This window comes from Tripterygium wilfordii, chromosome 17 (genome assembly GCF_013401445.1).
Source record: "Tripterygium wilfordii isolate XIE 37 chromosome 17, ASM1340144v1, whole genome shotgun sequence".
Taxonomy (NCBI): domain Eukaryota; kingdom Viridiplantae; phylum Streptophyta; class Magnoliopsida; order Celastrales; family Celastraceae; genus Tripterygium; species Tripterygium wilfordii.
The window spans coordinates 3,810,694-3,827,560 of NC_052248.1; the positions used below are offsets into that span (position 1 = coordinate 3,810,694).

At 36.6% G+C, this 16,867-nt stretch overlaps 3 protein-coding genes across 9 annotated transcripts; 1 reads left to right on the forward strand and 2 right to left on the reverse strand.

Annotated features, from left to right (window-relative positions):
* Nucleotides 1-856: 856 nt before the first annotated feature.
* On the forward strand, nt 857-5,422 carry LOC119983119 (cell division protein FtsY homolog, chloroplastic). Of its 2 annotated transcripts, none has more exons than XM_038826795.1 (12): nt 857-1,214; nt 1,342-1,446; nt 1,704-1,777; nt 1,880-1,938; nt 2,463-2,500; nt 2,823-2,943; nt 3,027-3,095; nt 3,203-3,285; nt 4,019-4,087; nt 4,668-4,730; nt 4,886-5,000; nt 5,096-5,422. In XM_038826795.1, exons 1-11 carry the CDS (start codon nt 906-908, stop codon nt 4,997-4,999), a joined length of 1,104 nt encoding a protein of 367 aa, XP_038682723.1. In that variant the 5' UTR covers nt 857-905; the 3' UTR covers nt 5,000; nt 5,096-5,422. The 2 variants fall into 2 exon arrangements, with proteins under 2 accessions (XP_038682723.1, XP_038682722.1); XM_038826794.1 differs by having other exon boundaries at nt 861-1,214; nt 4,886-5,008.
* A 130-nt stretch (nt 5,423-5,552) lies between these two features.
* Nucleotides 5,553-8,087, reverse strand: LOC119983120. 2 transcript variants are annotated; one of them, XM_038826798.1, is made up of 4 exons: nt 7,767-8,087; nt 7,459-7,605; nt 6,750-6,929; nt 5,553-5,770 (listed from the first exon to the last, which is right to left on the reverse strand). In XM_038826798.1, exons 1-3 carry the CDS (start codon nt 7,980-7,982, stop codon nt 6,786-6,788), a joined length of 507 nt encoding a protein of 168 aa, XP_038682726.1. In that variant the 5' UTR covers nt 7,983-8,087; the 3' UTR covers nt 5,553-5,770; nt 6,750-6,785. The 2 variants fall into 2 exon arrangements, with proteins under 2 accessions (XP_038682726.1, XP_038682725.1); XM_038826797.1 differs by having other exon boundaries at nt 7,761-8,066.
* A 2,959-nt stretch (nt 8,088-11,046) lies between these two features.
* Nucleotides 11,047-16,403, reverse strand: LOC119982607 (digalactosyldiacylglycerol synthase 2, chloroplastic). Of its 5 annotated transcripts, none has more exons than XM_038826076.1 (5): nt 16,183-16,403; nt 15,151-15,557; nt 14,628-14,891; nt 12,747-13,096; nt 11,047-12,096 (listed from the first exon to the last, which is right to left on the reverse strand). In XM_038826076.1, the coding sequence occupies exons 2-5, from the start codon at nt 15,430-15,432 to the stop codon at nt 11,601-11,603; spliced, it is 1,392 nt and encodes a 463-aa protein (XP_038682004.1). In that variant the 5' UTR covers nt 15,433-15,557; nt 16,183-16,403; the 3' UTR covers nt 11,047-11,600. The 5 variants fall into 5 exon arrangements, with proteins under 5 accessions (XP_038682004.1, XP_038682006.1, XP_038682003.1 ...); XM_038826078.1 differs by having other exon boundaries at nt 15,151-15,572; nt 16,183-16,371; XM_038826075.1 differs by having other exon boundaries at nt 16,169-16,371.
* Between the last annotated feature and the right edge of the window lie 464 nt (nt 16,404-16,867).

Consider the following 16,867-nt stretch of genomic DNA (forward strand, 5'->3'; position numbering starts at 1 on the left):
TATAAAAAGTCAAGTTAAACACGTATTCTAATACAGTCACATCAACAAAACACATATTCCAATACAACCACATCAACAAAACATAAATTTCTATACAATTTCTCTTCCCACCCAACATGAAGGCCAACAACATTATGGCACCGTTTGGATAAGTATTTTTAGTAGCATTTATACTACTTGCTAGTATAAATGCTACTGCCTTACCAAACGGGTTTTTTTGACACTTAATCCGAGAGATTTTTACTCAGCATTTTATGCTACTTTTGACATGCTACTTGTATGAAGCATTTTAGTAACATTTCACCATCAAAAGTCAATATTGTCCCTATTAATTTTTTTATTCCATTTATACCCTCACTTCATGTGTTATTATAAATAAATAAATTAATAAATAAATAAATTTATTGATATTATAAAATATTTATTATTTAATATATGTTACTCAACAAAAATGTTACCAGCAAAAGTTCAATCAAACACCACACAGCATTCGAGCAGCATTTCTGCTACTAAAATTCTCCAATATTTCTGCTACCACCATTTCTGCTAGCATATCTGCTATTTTCAAAATGCCTTACCAAACTAGGCCTACATTCCTCCATATTATCTATAACAAAATTACACCAAAACACAAAATATCACTACATCCACATCAGCAAAACAATTCTCCTAATACAATCACATAAGCAAAACATGTTTTACAATACAACCACATCAACAAAAAAACAACATCTTTATTGGCCAAATAATTACATATCATTGTAAGTGTCCTAACAAACTCTTGTTGAAAAGTATGATTAACCTACCAATCAAATCGTAGTTAGTGCGGGTTTTTGAAATGCTAGATACGGCGTCGTTGCCTTGGTATTTTATCCAGTATGCTTGCTACTCACAGAAGCTGAGAAATGGCTCTTCAAGCTCACCTTTCAATCTCCTCCAAACCATCAACGCCACAACCCCCGCGACCTATCTCCTCTGCCTCCCCTCGGACCACCTGGTCGGCTTCATGCGGAACCCGACGCTTCAAATGCTCGGCCAGCCAGGCTGGGTTCTTCACGCGGCTGGGCCGGTTGATAAAAGAGAAGGCTAAGAGTGACGTCGAGAAAATCTTCTCGGGCTTCTCCAAAACCCGCGACAACCTCGCCGTAATCGATGAGCTCCTCCTCTACTGGAACCTCGCCGACACTGACCGCGTCCTTGATGAGCTCGAGGAGGCAAGTTATATGGCTGCGAAGTTCACTTTTGTGTTTCGTCTGCTGTATTGCGTCCTCTTAGCGTCTACGGGAACCTTAGCTCGTATAATGCTTGGGGTTTAAAATTGGGAGTGAATTTTCAATGCAGGCTCTATTGGTATCTGATTTCGGGCCAAGAATCACAATTAAGATTGTGGAGAGCTTGCGTGAAGATATACTAGGAGGGAAGCTCAAATCAGGTAGCGAGATAAAGGTATGTGCAAATAAATATCGCATCCTTGTTTGATTTTAAGATTTATTTCGAATGGTAGATTGATTTCAAGTTATTTATGTGTCTTTGTATAAAGAGCTTCATAAATTCTTTTCAGTTCATGAAGATTTGTCATTTTATCTTAGTTTTTCTCCTAAAAGTCACATATACAAAATTTATTTGTGTGTATAGCTGTATTTCAGCTGCCAAAAGGGGCAGTGCTGGAGATTTTAATGTCTGTGGATCTTTCATGGCAATAGGATGCTTTGAAGCAGATTGTGTTGGATTTGTTAACTAAGAAAGGAAGCAAGACGGAGCTTCAGCTTGGCTTCAGGTTGTGGTTATTTTAATCAGTCTTCTTATCCTTTATGTTTGGTTATTACATGGACTTCTCCTGAAAATTGGAAGCTTTGTTTCCTGTTGTGTTTGCTGTCAGAAAACCGGCTGTGATTATGATTGTTGGCGTCAATGGAGGTGGAAAGACAACATCTCTGGGTAAGATAAAGATTTGGGGTGTAAGGTGTTTTCCGGTCCTGGCTACAGAAGTGGGCAAACTTAGTGACAAAAAGAAATCTTAAAAGAAAAAAATCCAACCACACTTTACTTTGATGATATGCGGAGACAAGCAAAATTAAAAGGTCCAAAACTTCCCCATATCTATCCAAAGTAACTTGTCAAAATGTTCTAAGATTATTTGTAGTGTAGCCCTTGAGACCCTGAGATTAAGCGAGGACTGTGCATCCTGGGCTTTGGCTGAGATTGTAAAGATTATACAATCTTTGAAGCTTCAGGAAATTTGTTTTCTCTTTTGTTTTTTTCCCCAAAGCAGGTTTTCTTAGTTTAGTGTGCCTGATAAATACATGTGAAAGTTCTTGCCTGCACATATGTGTTCACGTGGGTTTTGAAAAAAGAAAAAGGAGCATGGGAACGTTTTCTTCGTCTGAACAGACTAATCTATAGTATGTTTATGGTCATGAAGGAAAACACAAAAATGATGCTCTAATCAACTGAATTTTCAGGAAAGCTGGCTTATAGATTGAAGAATGAAGGAGCAAAGGTGAGATGTTAGTTGCTTCCTCTGTACCCTGATATCTGAATAGAAATATCAAATCACTGGAATTTGAGGCTCTCTTAATTTTCTTATCTGAATATGTGTCGCATCAACTTTGGAGCACATGATTTTATTTAAACCCTCAGATTTTTAAGCTTAGATTAAAGTATGACGATTTTAGAAAGGAAGAAACTTGCGTGATTTTTGCGTGAGACAATGCATGTGCGCAAAGTATTGTCTCATCTCTTCATTTCCTAGTGTTACACGATGTACATGCTTAGTACAAGTTCATTTTTATTAATGGTTTGTTTGTTTCAATTTGTCCCAGATACTGATGGCTGCAGGCGATACTTTCAGGGCTGCTGCTACCGATCAGTTGGAGATATGGGCTGAAAGGACCAGCTGTGAGATTGTTGTGGCTGAAAGGGAGAATGCCAAAGCATCATCTGGTATGCAGATATTATGTTCACTGAGCTTGTTTTCTGAATGATATAGAATTCTAAAATATGATTATAAAGTGATTTTTGAGTAGTTCTTTCACAGGCTGTTAAAAGAGGAAAAGAACAAGGTTTTGATGTTGTTCTGTGTGACACATCTGGACGTAAGTGTGGAGCCCTTTCATGATCAGCTACAGGTTTTTTCTTCCTCCTTGAAATAATATGCTTTTGCATTGGTTATGTCTCAGCAAGCTCTGTATAATCTTGACAGGTCTTCACACTAATTACAGCCTGATGGAAGAGTTAATAGCATGCAAAAAAGCTGTTGCGAAAATCGTTCCTGGCACACCTAATGTACGCCTAACTTATGTGGCACCTCTAATAGCTTTTGTTGTTAGAAAATTCAAATTTCTGCTCTAGGCCATGTGACACATAATATAGATTAGAATTCTAACTAATACAATGAGCCTGAGGGTGTAATAGTAGTTGATACTGGATCCTTTGTTACATCTTTCATTGTCTCTTTTCATCTCTGGCAGCAATCCTGTCGGATTATAAACTTGCTAGTTGCTCACATCCTATATTTTCATAGGCATCTAGAGTGATTAGATATGTACAATACCCATTCATTATCCTCTGAACCTTTTTTTCAAAACAGTTGGGGTTTGTCTATATGAATCCAATAGAAAATCAAGTTGATGATTTTTTTACCATTTCTTCCTATCTAGAGCTATAATCCTATGGTGCCCATATCCTTTCCTATCACTTCGCTCCATGTCTTTGTTAGTTTTCCACTTCATCCGTGTTCTTACCGCCACAGAACTCTCTCGACATTGTACATACGGATACTATCTTAAACGGTTTTCCATGTCTCATCTTTGATTGATGCTACTCCTACTTTATGTCTAATAGTCTCATTTCTTATTCTATCCTTTATTCTGTTGCTGCATATCCAACACAGTAATTCTCATTCCTGCTACATTTATTCTTTGGCCTTGTTTCTTATTCTACTTTAGATTTAATTGTATCCGCTATCTTCCCAGATTTATTTTGTTTTGGATGTAAAACCACCTTTGAATCTATGCAGGAGATCCTTCTAGTTCTGGATGGCAACACTGGTCTGAATATGCTCCCACAAGCTAGAGAGTTCAATGAAGTAATATTCTTATCATTTTCCTTTCTTAACAAGATGGTTCACTATTCATATTTTGAATTGAAATCCTTTCTTTGGTAATCTTTTCTTGTCTTCTTGTTCACGTGTGCTACTACAGAGTTGAGATGCAAAATTTTGGGAGTTTTAGAGAGCAATTTTCTTAATCATGTTTTGGTCATGACAGCTAGTCAGTATTGATGTGTGCTTGGGTTCAAATTACTCTCAGAGCTAAGGCTTTAATTTGAATGGTAAAAGATCTCTTGTGACAACAAATTTAAGTAAATACATCCTCATTTATTAATCTCAAACATATTCTTATTAATATACTTCCTTTTTTTTTCTAGGAAAATGGTAATGTGGTTGTTTCAACGATTTTAATTTACTCTAACTGCTTCAAAGTTCAAAACCATTTAATTTATACTATTAATAGTGGTTGTGGTGCTGACTTTTTATTAGTGTAGGTCTGAATTTTTGTTCTTGGCTGTTGATTCCTTCATTTCTACCTTCCTACTGATTTCTGATATTTGTTACATTCTCATACAATTGAAATCTCTTTCGTTTGCCTCTCAACCTTCTGTGGCAGGTTGTCGGTATAACTGGGTTCATTTTGACGAAACTCGATGGATCTGCAAGAGGTGGTTGTGTGGTATGGATTCTTTTGTGCTTTCAATCTGATAACAACATATGCTTAATTCTTCTGATTTCTCGCTGGTGAAAAAAATTTTCCCGGGATTCCTCAACTCTCAATTAATTGATTTGCCTGTAATTTGAATAACCATGGAGATGAGCTTAAACTTGCAGGTCAGTGTGGTTGATGAGCTTGGTATACCTGTTAAGTTTGTGGGTGTTGGTGAAGGTGTAGAAGACCTCCAGCCCTTCGACGCTGAAGCCTTTGTTAACGCTATATTTTCGTGAGGTGACATGGTCAGTAAAACCATCCTATAAAGCTATTTTTATCTGATCAGTCATAAGTGCTTAATTAAGATGATGCTTCTGTGTTGTAAATTACAGACCTGAAACATCTACACTATCACACAATCCATGATCCTCAAAAAGTGCCCTGCTGGTGGGGCTGTTAACTGGTCCGGTCATGGCTCACGACAGTTTTCATATCTGGTTTAGCAGTTATTCAAAGTTACAGGCATTGTGCAACAGCCAACTAATTCGATGATCGTGTAACAATTTGTTGATCCCAAATCCAGTTGAGTAAAATTTTCACCCCTCCTTTTACAGGTCCCGGTGGTCAGCTGTAAGCCTGTAACCTCGTTGTAATCTGAATTTTGTGTTGAACAAATTTTTTTTATTATATATTATGAATGTGTCTTGATTACGAGTCTACGATAATTTTTTTTATCCCAAATAAAAATCAAATTGGATATGAAAAAGATTGAATGCTTCAGATTTATATTCAAGAGTTCAGCAAAACTGATTTGGAAACAAGAAAACCAAACAGTAGATGCAATAGGAATGAGAGAAAAAAAGAGAGTAGACATTTTATGAACTCAAGAACAGTCTATACTATTACACTAAATAGCCTATATCAATATTCATTATATAGTTCCTAAAAACATATAAAATGATGCTCTTTTTTTGATAAGCTAAAATGACACTATCATGTGGAAGCATTATCCTTGCTGTTGAGGATATGGCTGCCCCAGTCCCGCCTTGCCAATAAAACTTATCAATCTGCAAAAAATATAAGACAGCTGAATTAGCTAAACAAAGAAGGGAAAGACAAAACAAAGGGAGGAAATATAAGACAGTACTTACTTTTGAGAAAAAAACAAGAAAACTGGCATTACATCACAACTATATATGATAGATCTACCCTTTCTCCATCAAAACACACATGCACATATAAGGATTATGTCAAGGAAAATGGTAGCACGTCACTGCTATTACCCGCTACATATCTATAATGTTTGGCAGAGAAAATGTACAGCACCCAGCTCTTCTTCCTCGTCAAAATACATACGCAAATATTATACTAGAACCAGTCTAAGGAATCCACATAGAGAAGATTCAAGATCATATGCTCTAGAGAAACAAGCAAACATCAAGTCATCCATCGTCATTCTGCTATGCTGCTTAAGATCTAATGAGGCCTAGTTATAATTGCAATAATCAAATTATTCAATCTTAGGAGAAGAGGAGAAAATGAAAGGCGCAATAGAAACAAAGAAGCATCCGGTTAATAAAGTGTTGGTTTGATTAGTCAGAGAACTTAACAAACAATTACAACCTAGGATGTGGAAAAAAAAAAAACTATTCCATTGTTTATGGAGTTAAAATCAATAATTTGATAATATCTTAACAATTTCTATTTAAAGAAGCTCTCAATGAATTTTATTTTCCAAAATAGATGTCAGCTAATGGCGTGAACCACCCAAGGCAAGATTAGCTTTTGCTAAGAAAAATATTAAAGGAATTGTTCATCCAACTTCTAAGATCTCAGTTTAACATAAAAGAAGGAAGACAAGGTCAGGATTATATGAAGAAACTGTTCATAGCAACCTAATAGCATAGCAGAACTGCAGAAGCATGCGATGAGCTCAGAATGAAATTGTTAACATGACAAGAGTACTGATACCTAAAATTCTCAACCATAGCAGATTAATAGAAAACAGCACAAAATTTGTGAAAGTTAAAGGTCTCTGTTACGAACCTCTAGTAACCTCTAATGGGTGAAACCATACGAACTTCACAACTTGGCAGACGGCATGTGATAGAAAGTAGCACGAGTAGTATAAACTAGCTTCCCAGATTTCTTGACTCTGAACTCAGTTGCAACCACAGTTAAGTTTCTCCCACTCCTAACTACAGATCCATCAACGATTACCTCTGCCTATGAGCATTGACAACATAAAACAATTTTGCAAATTCATTATACTAGACCATAAGTCATAAAGGCTAAAGCATAACATCTAACTACTATAACTCAAACTCTAGCCTAGCTAATTCTTTTGTCAAGCTAATCCTGCATAAGACCTTCAAACAGTCAACAAAATCATCAATGCCAGTACCAAAAAGAAAATATGCCCTTGGGGGCATACGCAGTCTAACGATTGAATTTCGATAGAAAAGTAGATGAATCGGAATTAGTGTTATGACCAAAAATCGTCATCCATCTTAATCATCGTTGATCACAAGCCAACAACAGGAGGCCTTCGACGTCAGGCAAAACAAGCTGATCCTTATACTAAATACTATACTAGTATACTTTCACTTGGTAGAAAATACATCACAGACTTGATCATCGGAGCTTCTTGGCCAGAACCCCTCCGGTCAAGAACCTCTAATAAAGAGGTCCCCTGATCGTGGAAATCTCCCCCCACACAGGCCAACAAAAACAAATAAAGAGAGAAAAAACTTACATTTTCTGGTGCTGTAGAGAGATAAGATATGCTCATTTCACCAAGAAACAGTTCCTTATCCTCCGCCACCATGGTTCTAGCACAAGCAATCGACATTCTCTCTGCTATAGCTCCAACAGCCCCTCCATGCATCGAACCATAAAAATTCTACAGAAGCACCAACAAGAGAATTTTAAAAATATGAGGAAAAAAAATCTGTTAACCTGGCAACGCTCGGTCTACCACGGTTTTCCATTTGGTTCCCGGGGAAAGGAAGGAAAAAAGAACCGAAATAAAAATTGAATAAGAAAAAAGAAGCAGACGGAGACAAGGGGCTTGACGGAGAAGAAACAGGTGACGCGGCCACGTTCGACCCGATGAGCACTGAGAAGATCGCGAATGATAGAGGAGTAGAAATCCTTTGAAGTGAACTGTCCTGTCAAGGAAGCGGAGACTCCAACTTTTTTTAAGAAGCCTACGACCTTTTGCACATTTTCTTCAGTCATGTCCTCCGAGATGATGGTGGAACCAGACGATACCGCCATAGCCGATCCTCTCTGGTGAAAGTGAAACAAGACTGGACTGGGCTGGGCACATTTAGCCGTATCGTCCGTTTATCCACCGACGAAGTCAAAGTGGGCCCTTAACCAATCAACTGTGAAAGCTGTTTGTAGCTTTTTTTTTTTTAACAAACATACACAGCAATAAAACTAGCTAACCAAACACCGCCCCTAAGGATTAAAAGATGTTTGGTTTATTAAACTTATATATTATACACACTTGAATCAACCGATGTGGGATTTTTGACCCAAGTTTTCAAGTGAAACACCTAACAATTTTGGAAATACACATACCGAGACTAAACATTATTTAGTTTTTTTAACAAACACACAAAATAATAAACCTAACTAACCAAACACCGCCCCAAGCTTTTTGTAGCCTTGCACATAACGTTTCATGAACCAGAATCTGTTAATGATTTTTTATAGTGTATATTGAATTATTGATGCCCCAAAGTTTTCTATTATAATATATTTTTTTCTAAAGCAAGGTGGAGAGTTCTTTTTTTATTTTTAATAAAAGCACTCATCTCTAATAGCATACATATTTCAAGCACTCCAAAATTACAAGCTTGTAATTTGTGTAATTTGTGCACAATTAAATTATCAAGAGTTTCTTTCTACAATAGTACACAATATGAAGCACTCTAAACTCAAAATTTCCAACTACAATTTCCATTCATTTTTTCTATTCTATTCTCTCTTGACTAAATTTACAAGTGTCAAATGTTGATTGGTTATGCAACTCTAAAAAGTACTCTCAAATCACTCTTGATATATTTACATCACTGGTGTTACCGTGTTAGAGTTTCTAACAAAGTTAATTTGGACATTCCATAATTGAGAAAAAAACGATAATAATACTTGTGGATAGATCATATTAGGGGTAAGTATCGAAATGACAGGATCAATCAAGCTACTATACTTTGTTTTTATCTAAACAAGTCATTGTATTTTGAAGTTTGGGTTCTATTAGCCCTTCCACCAAATTACTCTTAAAAAGAGTTGACATGTTAACATGGCTTTGATTTGAAAAAAGAAAAATGGGAAGGACGTATAAAATATAACATGGCTAGGCTCCCAACAAGAAAAATATATAAATCAGTTAAATTAAACCATACAAACCCCTATAAAAATTTTACAAAAAGAGAGTAAATAATCAAAACCTAAAATCAAACACTTTATGCTCTCTATGAACCTTTTAGTTTAAGGGCAGCTTGATTGAAAGCAGAAGGTGAATAACCCTTCATTCCTATAACCTCACTTGTCTTTCTTTGGGAATATATTCACTATCAAGGATCCACACTTGCCTTTCTTTGAGAATCTTTGGACAATCATGGTGAAAGCAAGGGTCCACGTTTATTGCTCATCTCAAAAGCTAGAAGCACCTTATGTCATGTCATGTCATGTCATCCACGTCATCAAATATCCAATAATAAGAATCCATGTAATACAAGAATGATTACGAAAGATAGTTGAGGGTAACCGTAGTAGGATTGTATGTCGTATTCTGCAGTTTCAATCAATGTCATCAAATCATAGTTTTTAAAATTGGACCGGTCCATCGGTCGGACCGTGAAACCCTTCAACCGACGGTCTCCACAGTTTTTTATTGGAAAAAGATCGTTTGTGCATCAACCCGTGGGTCAACCCGTGAAACCCGACAACCTGTGACCCGATGGGTTAAAAGAAAACCCGCATGTGTTGTAAAATGACTTAAAAACAATGAATATTTTATTTTTGTTAATGAATTGTGAGGCCAAATATGTAATTTACCTTCAATGGACACAAAAATATTTTATTTTTGTTAATGAATTTGAATTTTGTGTTTGGTTTATGAATTGTTTAGTTGATTTGTTTATTGCTATAGAATTTAGTAAATTAGTAAATTTTTACAGAAAAATTATGGTTGAATTGTACAGGTATGCTCCTCTAACTTGCTATATAGGATATAGTTATATAGTATATAACTATTAAATTATAAATATTTATTATTTTATTATTTATTAAAAACTCGCGGTTCAACCTCCATCGTAACGGTTGAACCTTGAAACCCTTGACCCTTTAACCTTGACGGTTCGACACGTGGGTCGGGTTTAAAAACTATGCATCAAATATGTTTAGTAAAGTCAAAAAACAGACTGGTCCTCACCTTGGTATGCACTATCAATGCTCCTGATTGAAACTGCAAGGACATTGCAATGACTTTCAGTGCAGAAACCCTTGACTCCTTCTTTAGCCGAACATTCAAAATAGAATGACTTGTTTAGTCATAGATAAAATATAGGAAAAGATGGGACTTGATCCACCCTTTTCGAAACTAACCTATTTGGGACTTTTCTCCAACTTGGAGGTTTCGTTGGCTGCAAGAATAGTAATCATCATTACCAATTAGATTGTAATGAACATTAATTGCTTGAAACCTATGAATATTCATTCCAATACAACCCCATTCGCACAATATATTACAAAGAGTACACTCCTATAAAAATGCACAATACTTTTGTTCCATCATTTCCCACAAGTAGTACTTTCATATTATTCAATAACATAATATCAATAGTACATTTTAGGCTTGTGAACCCTGATGATACCGCCCGCCATGATCCCTTCTCTAATGTAATTACAGAGCAACAACACGAAGAGGTAGTAGTATTACCATTAACCCTTGTCTTTGTATGATACTATGATGATTTACATTCGACGAACATATGATATGGTACTCTATTAGTCTATTTTACATTACAAGATGTCGGAGTAATCGAAAATGCCAGATTCCTCGTGTGGGATTATTTTGAAATCCTCCATATGATGCTACCAATAATTGTACTAATCCACATATCTTTCTCTCCCACCAATCGGTCGGAAAAATCAAATAAAAAAATAAAGCATTTTTTTTTTAATTTGTGAAATATTTACTATTTTGATAGAAAGGGATCTCTTTCATCTCGAAATCCGAATAATATGCAGCTTGTTTATTTATTGATCTAGGATAGGCCTAGAATATCATCAGCTGATTCGATCGGCCTTATGCTTTATAGATGACATATCTGAAAACAGAAGCAATAACCATTTCATTTGGCGATAAGTACTACTGGCATGATCATTTTGAGCAGTAAAGGAGAAGTAAGCTTTTGTAGCCAGCGGAGCGAAGATATGCCAGTGGCTCCACCCTTGTTGATTTTTTTTTCTTTACAAGACTAACCGTGCCAACTTATGCAATAGAGATCCATGGATGGTTTCTTTTCATGCACCCGAATCGAGTGGGACGTTGTACACAACCACAATAATTGGAGTCACAAATCACTGGAATCACCAAATAGGAGTTCCAAACATAGCGTTTGTACATTGATTTCGATAGTATGAGCTTTCTCCTAGTATTCTCATTTTTCCATTCATCACTCCAAATGACAAACTTCATGGCCTCCATTGCAGACATGCCAAGAAAAATCATGCGATGCTCCAAATATTATTCATCAACAGGCAGCAGATAAATCGCAAATCCATTATACATGCAGCCTTCCCCGTTACCCGAGGCTTAACTAGGAAGAACTTTCAGTTTTATTTTAATCCAACAAGTCCTCGTAATTCAAATTTCAAGCCTCATTTCACTCTAGAGACTGGGAGTCCGAGTTCCTCGCATTGCTCTTCATCAGGTCGCAAGCTTCCAGGAATAGCCCCGAATACCTGTCTCGATACTTCAAACCCAGATGCCGCATAATGCAGATATGCTGACGCATCCTCTAAGTTCTTCCGCAGATTCAATGAAGTGGATGCAAAGGACCTAGAAGGAATTTTAGCCAGCTTCTTTGAGAATCTTTGGTCCACCTCAGCAGCTCTTAAAAATCTTTCAGTGGCAGCCTCCCATGACAGCTCATACCTCTCAGTATCTGTCAGCTGGGCAGGCTCTTCAGCCAGTGCCATGGATGTGGCATTGACAAACCCATTGCCGTCATCAAAAGTTTGGCAATTTGGGAATTGCCTAAAGAAGTCGTTTGATGGGTGATTAGCGCACACAACAATTTTGCCCATTGCCAATGCTTCAGCTGAGGCCGTGCAAACCACATCGGTAGTGCTTGGGTTGAGGAAGACTTTATAACTGAAAGAAAAATGGGAAAAGGATAAATTGACTCGTACCAATGCAAACATGTTGTCCATCTCAAAACATTTGGGGAAAAAAATACAGAAATAATAATATGTAGGTAGAGGTCTCTAGAATTCACATCTACCAAGTGTTCCATCAATCCACATAATATGACTGGTCATAAGTGGCACCTCAAAGTAAGCAGGTGCTAATTTTGTTTTGACATGTGACACTAAGATGATGCTAATGAACAATTGCATGCAAATAAGTCGCAAATATATCTCTTGTAAACCATTATTTAGCAAGCACCATGCCATCACCATAATGGGTTAAGGGTGCGTTAAGGTAAGCATATTTTGTTCAAAAATGTTTACTAGCTTTTCTGCAATGTTCGTCACTTTTAAGTAAATTTTCTGTTTTGCTCAGGAATCCAAAATTTTGTTCTGGAACGGTTACAAACAATTGCCAAGAGAGTTTACTCACAAATGCCATGAAAAGTTATTGTGACTTTAAGGCATCATAGAAAACTTCCTTATAAGGCCAACAACTACTCAAAACCAGGTGGTGCATGGCATTAGACTATTAGTGGTCAAGGAACCTTTTTCCAAAGAAAATCAAATCGAATGAATATCATGAGAATGTTGGACGTATGGTAGGTAGCTTACTCATGGAACTGGGGGTCAGCATGATCACGCCCAGGGTAAACTCTGACCATTAGTTCCAACTTTTTAGCAGCTTCCTTGACTTGATCTGAGTCCTCTCCATTGCCAAACAAATCAACTGCCAGCCCACTGAGCTCCTCTTGGTGATCATGAAGAAGTTTAAGAAGCTCCTTGTAGCCTTTGCTCCACACCATCTTCCCAATATAGTAAGCACCTTTGGTAAAGGCTGGGCTCCCCCTGTGTTGTTGCTCTATCTTTTTTTCACCAATATTCAGGAACTTGGGATTGACTCCATGAACATTGCAAACGATGGATCTAGGATAATCTTGGGTGGCAGCAGACAGCCTAATAACCTTAAATCACGTCATAAACATAATATTGTGAGTAGTTCCGTTAAGATTATAGTAACGAAGCAATAATCATTATCAGAGAAACAACTTGTCAATTGAACATTTTAGCATGGTGAGATGAGCGCTAACGTAAAAATGAAGGCTGTCTGGAAATGCCATTATTCTGTTCAGGAAAAAAGTTGGAAACAATCTTACTGATAGCCCCATTATCGTCACAAGCCATCACCCAAGGGAATGAATGAATGATGTAGATGACCATAAGCGTCTTGTTTTCAGAATATATCTACATTCACATGTAAGTGCCAGGAGCTACAAGATCAACATTACCTAGAGGATATGTAATAATCCAAATAAAATATGCAATGGATATAACCGAGTTCCAGTATGTTACTCTTCACGCTGTAGCTTAAACAATGCCAGACTTTCTGTTTGCTTTAAACATAACTAATAGCCTTGTACTAAAACAAAACAAGAAAAATATAAGAAAAACATAAAATCTGGCACTGCTCCTGCTACAGTGAAGTGAACAGTAATTAATATGCTCCTGCATCATAAAGACTGGTATCTTATGCATGCCCGTTAACTTCATCATGGAGTCCTAGTTACAAGTGAGAAAAAGACAGGTGCTGTCTTTAACTTGTTCACACGTTTCAAGTGCTCCATCAATGATGTAGGGCATATTAAAGTAATCTCTTTCACAATTAAGGAATTACAAGAACAGGGTTGATTAGCATCCAAATCAACAGGATTTCAGGTCTCTAAAATATGTATGGCTTGCAGTGAGGGCCTCTGAAAGGCAAAGAACTAGCTGGACCTAGAAACTGAGTTGATTGTCTCACGAATCATTATAAGGAAATTATGTGTTCATATGGGTTATTCGATTGGTTGGGTTCTTTGTCATATAGAATCTAGAGGTGTTGAAAAAAGGAATAAAAGTCATTCATTCTGAAAGAATTTAAGTTGGGGATTATAAAGAAGAAATAAAAAGCATGAGCACTCAGCACTTAAGCTTAAAACTCAAATCATAAAAATCCAAATTTCCATAAAAAAAAACTAATGTTATTATAATAATTGACTCCGTAATATGCACACTTGAACATTTATTGTGGTAAGAACTTCCTAGGGTCACTTAGCCTTGCCGTAACTTAATTGCTGCACTTAATTTCGGGACTTCTGTTCCCATTGTGTTCTATTTATCTGTTTCCGTAAGCCTATACTAGTCTCATTTACATTCAAAAGACGGTAGTAAAAGAGACTGCTAAGACAATAGACCTCGATATGAGAGGTATAAATGCCTGATAAGCATGATGGAGACAATTGCTGATCAAGGGAATCATCGAGTACATAAAATGCACATAGGATATGTAAGATAAAATTAATAGTCCTTAAAGCAAAGTCGACTTTCAGTATTAACAACTTGCATATACTCAATTAACCTACCATCATGTTAAGACAAAAAAAGAAAAAAAGGCTGAAAATATCAATTCATCCAAACTCATAAAATGTTCGATGACTAGAATAATTAAACATATACCTTGTGGCAATAGATACTAACAAGCCAGCTATTAACATATTTGAGAAGAAACGCCTGCATCACATTCTTCTCTCTCTTCACATACTCCAAATAATTGGTGTGTATAATTCCTATGACAAGGCGGAATTTAGTTTTCCATCTCTTCCCATGATGAAACCATGTAAGATGCTCTGGCTCCTCTAGGACAGCAATATCCGCCTCTTCATCAGGGATAGCTTCTGAGATATCTCCTACAGCAAGAATGCTCCTTTTATCAACAGCAAACTGCATGACAAGCATGCCGCATATAAACATCAGACTTACAACACTGTTCTGAATTATTGTCCTAAACAAAAATAGCAAAATGCACAGGAATTGAAAGATCAAACAGATTGGAATTCAGGTAGGCTACAAAAAAAATAATCCCAGGCAAAAAAAAGACATACGTGGGAGTTGAATTCCCAAAATCAGCCAAAAGAAATAGAATAACTTCAATTCAGATACAGGGGCATACACGAAACAGGAAGTTACCAGGTATGATTACCTTTCCTGGATAAAACTTTATATTGAAGCCAGATATAAACCCAGTACTCTCCTCAACCCACTGTCGTACATATTTCTCTTGTTCAGAAGGTGACCTGAACGTGATATTGTTGGGGTATACTAGCAGTTGATGTTTCAAAGATAACCAAGGAATTACCAAAGTAACCTTTCTTTCCCCATCTTTTGCCAGATAGACAGCACGAAACAGAGGATTGACAGCAGTTCCAGTCATCCATGGAAGGCTTGCGGTAGTAAAGATTGCAATGTGCTGTTTTTTATCCATCCTAATTTTCAATCATTAGACTCAATTCATAAAACAGACAACCTCAACAAGCTCCTGAAGATAGGTCATAACACAAACAGTATAGAGGACCAAATCTTGCTAAAATCACCAAATTATGCCTGAAACTGCAGAAAAGACACCTAAAGGGATATTAGTATTCAAATTTCAAACTATCAAATTCATCACAAGCCCCAATAAATATTCTACCATGAAAAAATAGCAAGGAAACCATAAAGAATTTACTTGAGGTACATATGGTCCAGCAAGCTATCATTTTAGTAGAACAAGTACACCATACTGACATTTCTGCAATAAAAAGAAAAGCTAGAAACAATATCGTAGTGTTCAAAGCATCAAATGCTCCAAACACAACATATATTTTGACCACAACAAATAAAATTTACTAGTTTGGTCGAGCAGGACAGGTCTGAACTAACAGTTAATTGAATTCATAAATGAATCAGATCCTATAGAAACGAATTTCAAGCGAAATTTCATCATCTCCGATGACGACAAACATCCACGCAAATCACAATATCATGATATCAAAAGTAATTATCAATAAAACGCCCATTGATTGCCAATAATTTTGTTTTTGCCATAAATCTCATAGACCTTAATACTTGGGAGAAATTGCAAAGTTAAGTCCAAGACAAGAATATCATTGAAGGTAAAGCTTCTAGCATACGCAAACTCTAAAACAACAGGAGCGGTATCAGATTTTTTCAATACTAACCGAAACCACTGTACCTCTCTCCCTTTTGAAGACGATCTTTCGCAGAGAAACCTAACTTCGGTTACAGAGAAAACAAAGCGAATAGGCGATAAACAGACAGCGAAGGTCGTGGTGGAGATTCGCGCAAAGGTAGAATGGTTGTTTACGCCAACGAAGGACAGAATATACCGTCCGCCTACACGGCCCTACGCCACGCTTTCCGCGAGCTTCACCGTGGCTGGTGGGCCAAGTAATAAACTACTTAATTTTTTATTGAAATAACAAAAATTAAAATGAAAAAATACAAACAAAATATATTTACCCAACTTAACCGCTAACAATAGTTAACAACTCTATTAAACACCTCATAATTTATTTCATAACTTTAGACTCAATTTTTTTTCCACAGTGTTAAGAGCATCCACAATGGTGCTACTTGAGCATGTTCCAAATTTCACTAAATTATATTCTCTTTTCTACTCTCTCTTAGGTGGCACAATTTAATTGGGTTATTGGGTCCCACAACCTACACTATTCATCGACACTCCATACATTCCAACACTCTATATTCATTTTCTTTATTTTCTCTCTCTTCCTTTTCATCATCTCTCTCTTATTTTCCATCACCTCTCTCTTCCTTTTCATCTTCTCTCTTTCTTTCCATCATATATCTCTTACTTTTCATCATATATCTCTTACTTTTTCATCATCTCTCTTCAC

Bases quoted from the DNA above. Each gene is read 5' to 3' on its own strand.
- LOC119983119 (XM_038826795.1), top strand. From the start codon at position 906: ATGGCTCTTCAAGCTCACCTTTCAATCTCCTCCAAACCATCAACGCCA. The intron at 2,501-2,822 runs GTGAGATGTTAG...AATTTGTCCCAG, and splicing joins TGAAGAATGAAGGAGCAAAG to ATACTGATGGCTGCAGGCGA. The intron at 4,731-4,885 runs GTATGGATTCTT...TTAAACTTGCAG, and splicing joins CTGCAAGAGGTGGTTGTGTG to GTCAGTGTGGTTGATGAGCT.
- LOC119983120 (XM_038826797.1), bottom strand. From the start codon at position 7,982: ATGGCGGTATCGTCTGGTTCCACCATCATCTCGGAGGACATGACTGAA. The intron at 7,606-7,760 runs GTCTGCTTCTTT...GTGCTTCTGTAG, and splicing joins CCGTCAAGCCCCTTGTCTCC to AATTTTTATGGTTCGATGCA. The intron at 6,930-7,458 runs GTAAGTTTTTTC...CAATGCTCATAG, and splicing joins TCTCTACAGCACCAGAAAAT to GCAGAGGTAATCGTTGATGG.
- LOC119982607 (XM_038826076.1), bottom strand. From the start codon at position 15,432: ATGGATAAAAAACAGCACATTGCAATCTTTACTACCGCAAGCCTTCCA. The intron at 14,892-15,150 runs GTAATCATACCT...CTTGTCATGCAG, and splicing joins TAAAGTTTTATCCAGGAAAG to TTTGCTGTTGATAAAAGGAG. The intron at 13,097-14,627 runs GTATATGTTTAA...ACGTGATTTAAG, and splicing joins TTAGTATCTATTGCCACAAG to GTTATTAGGCTGTCTGCTGC.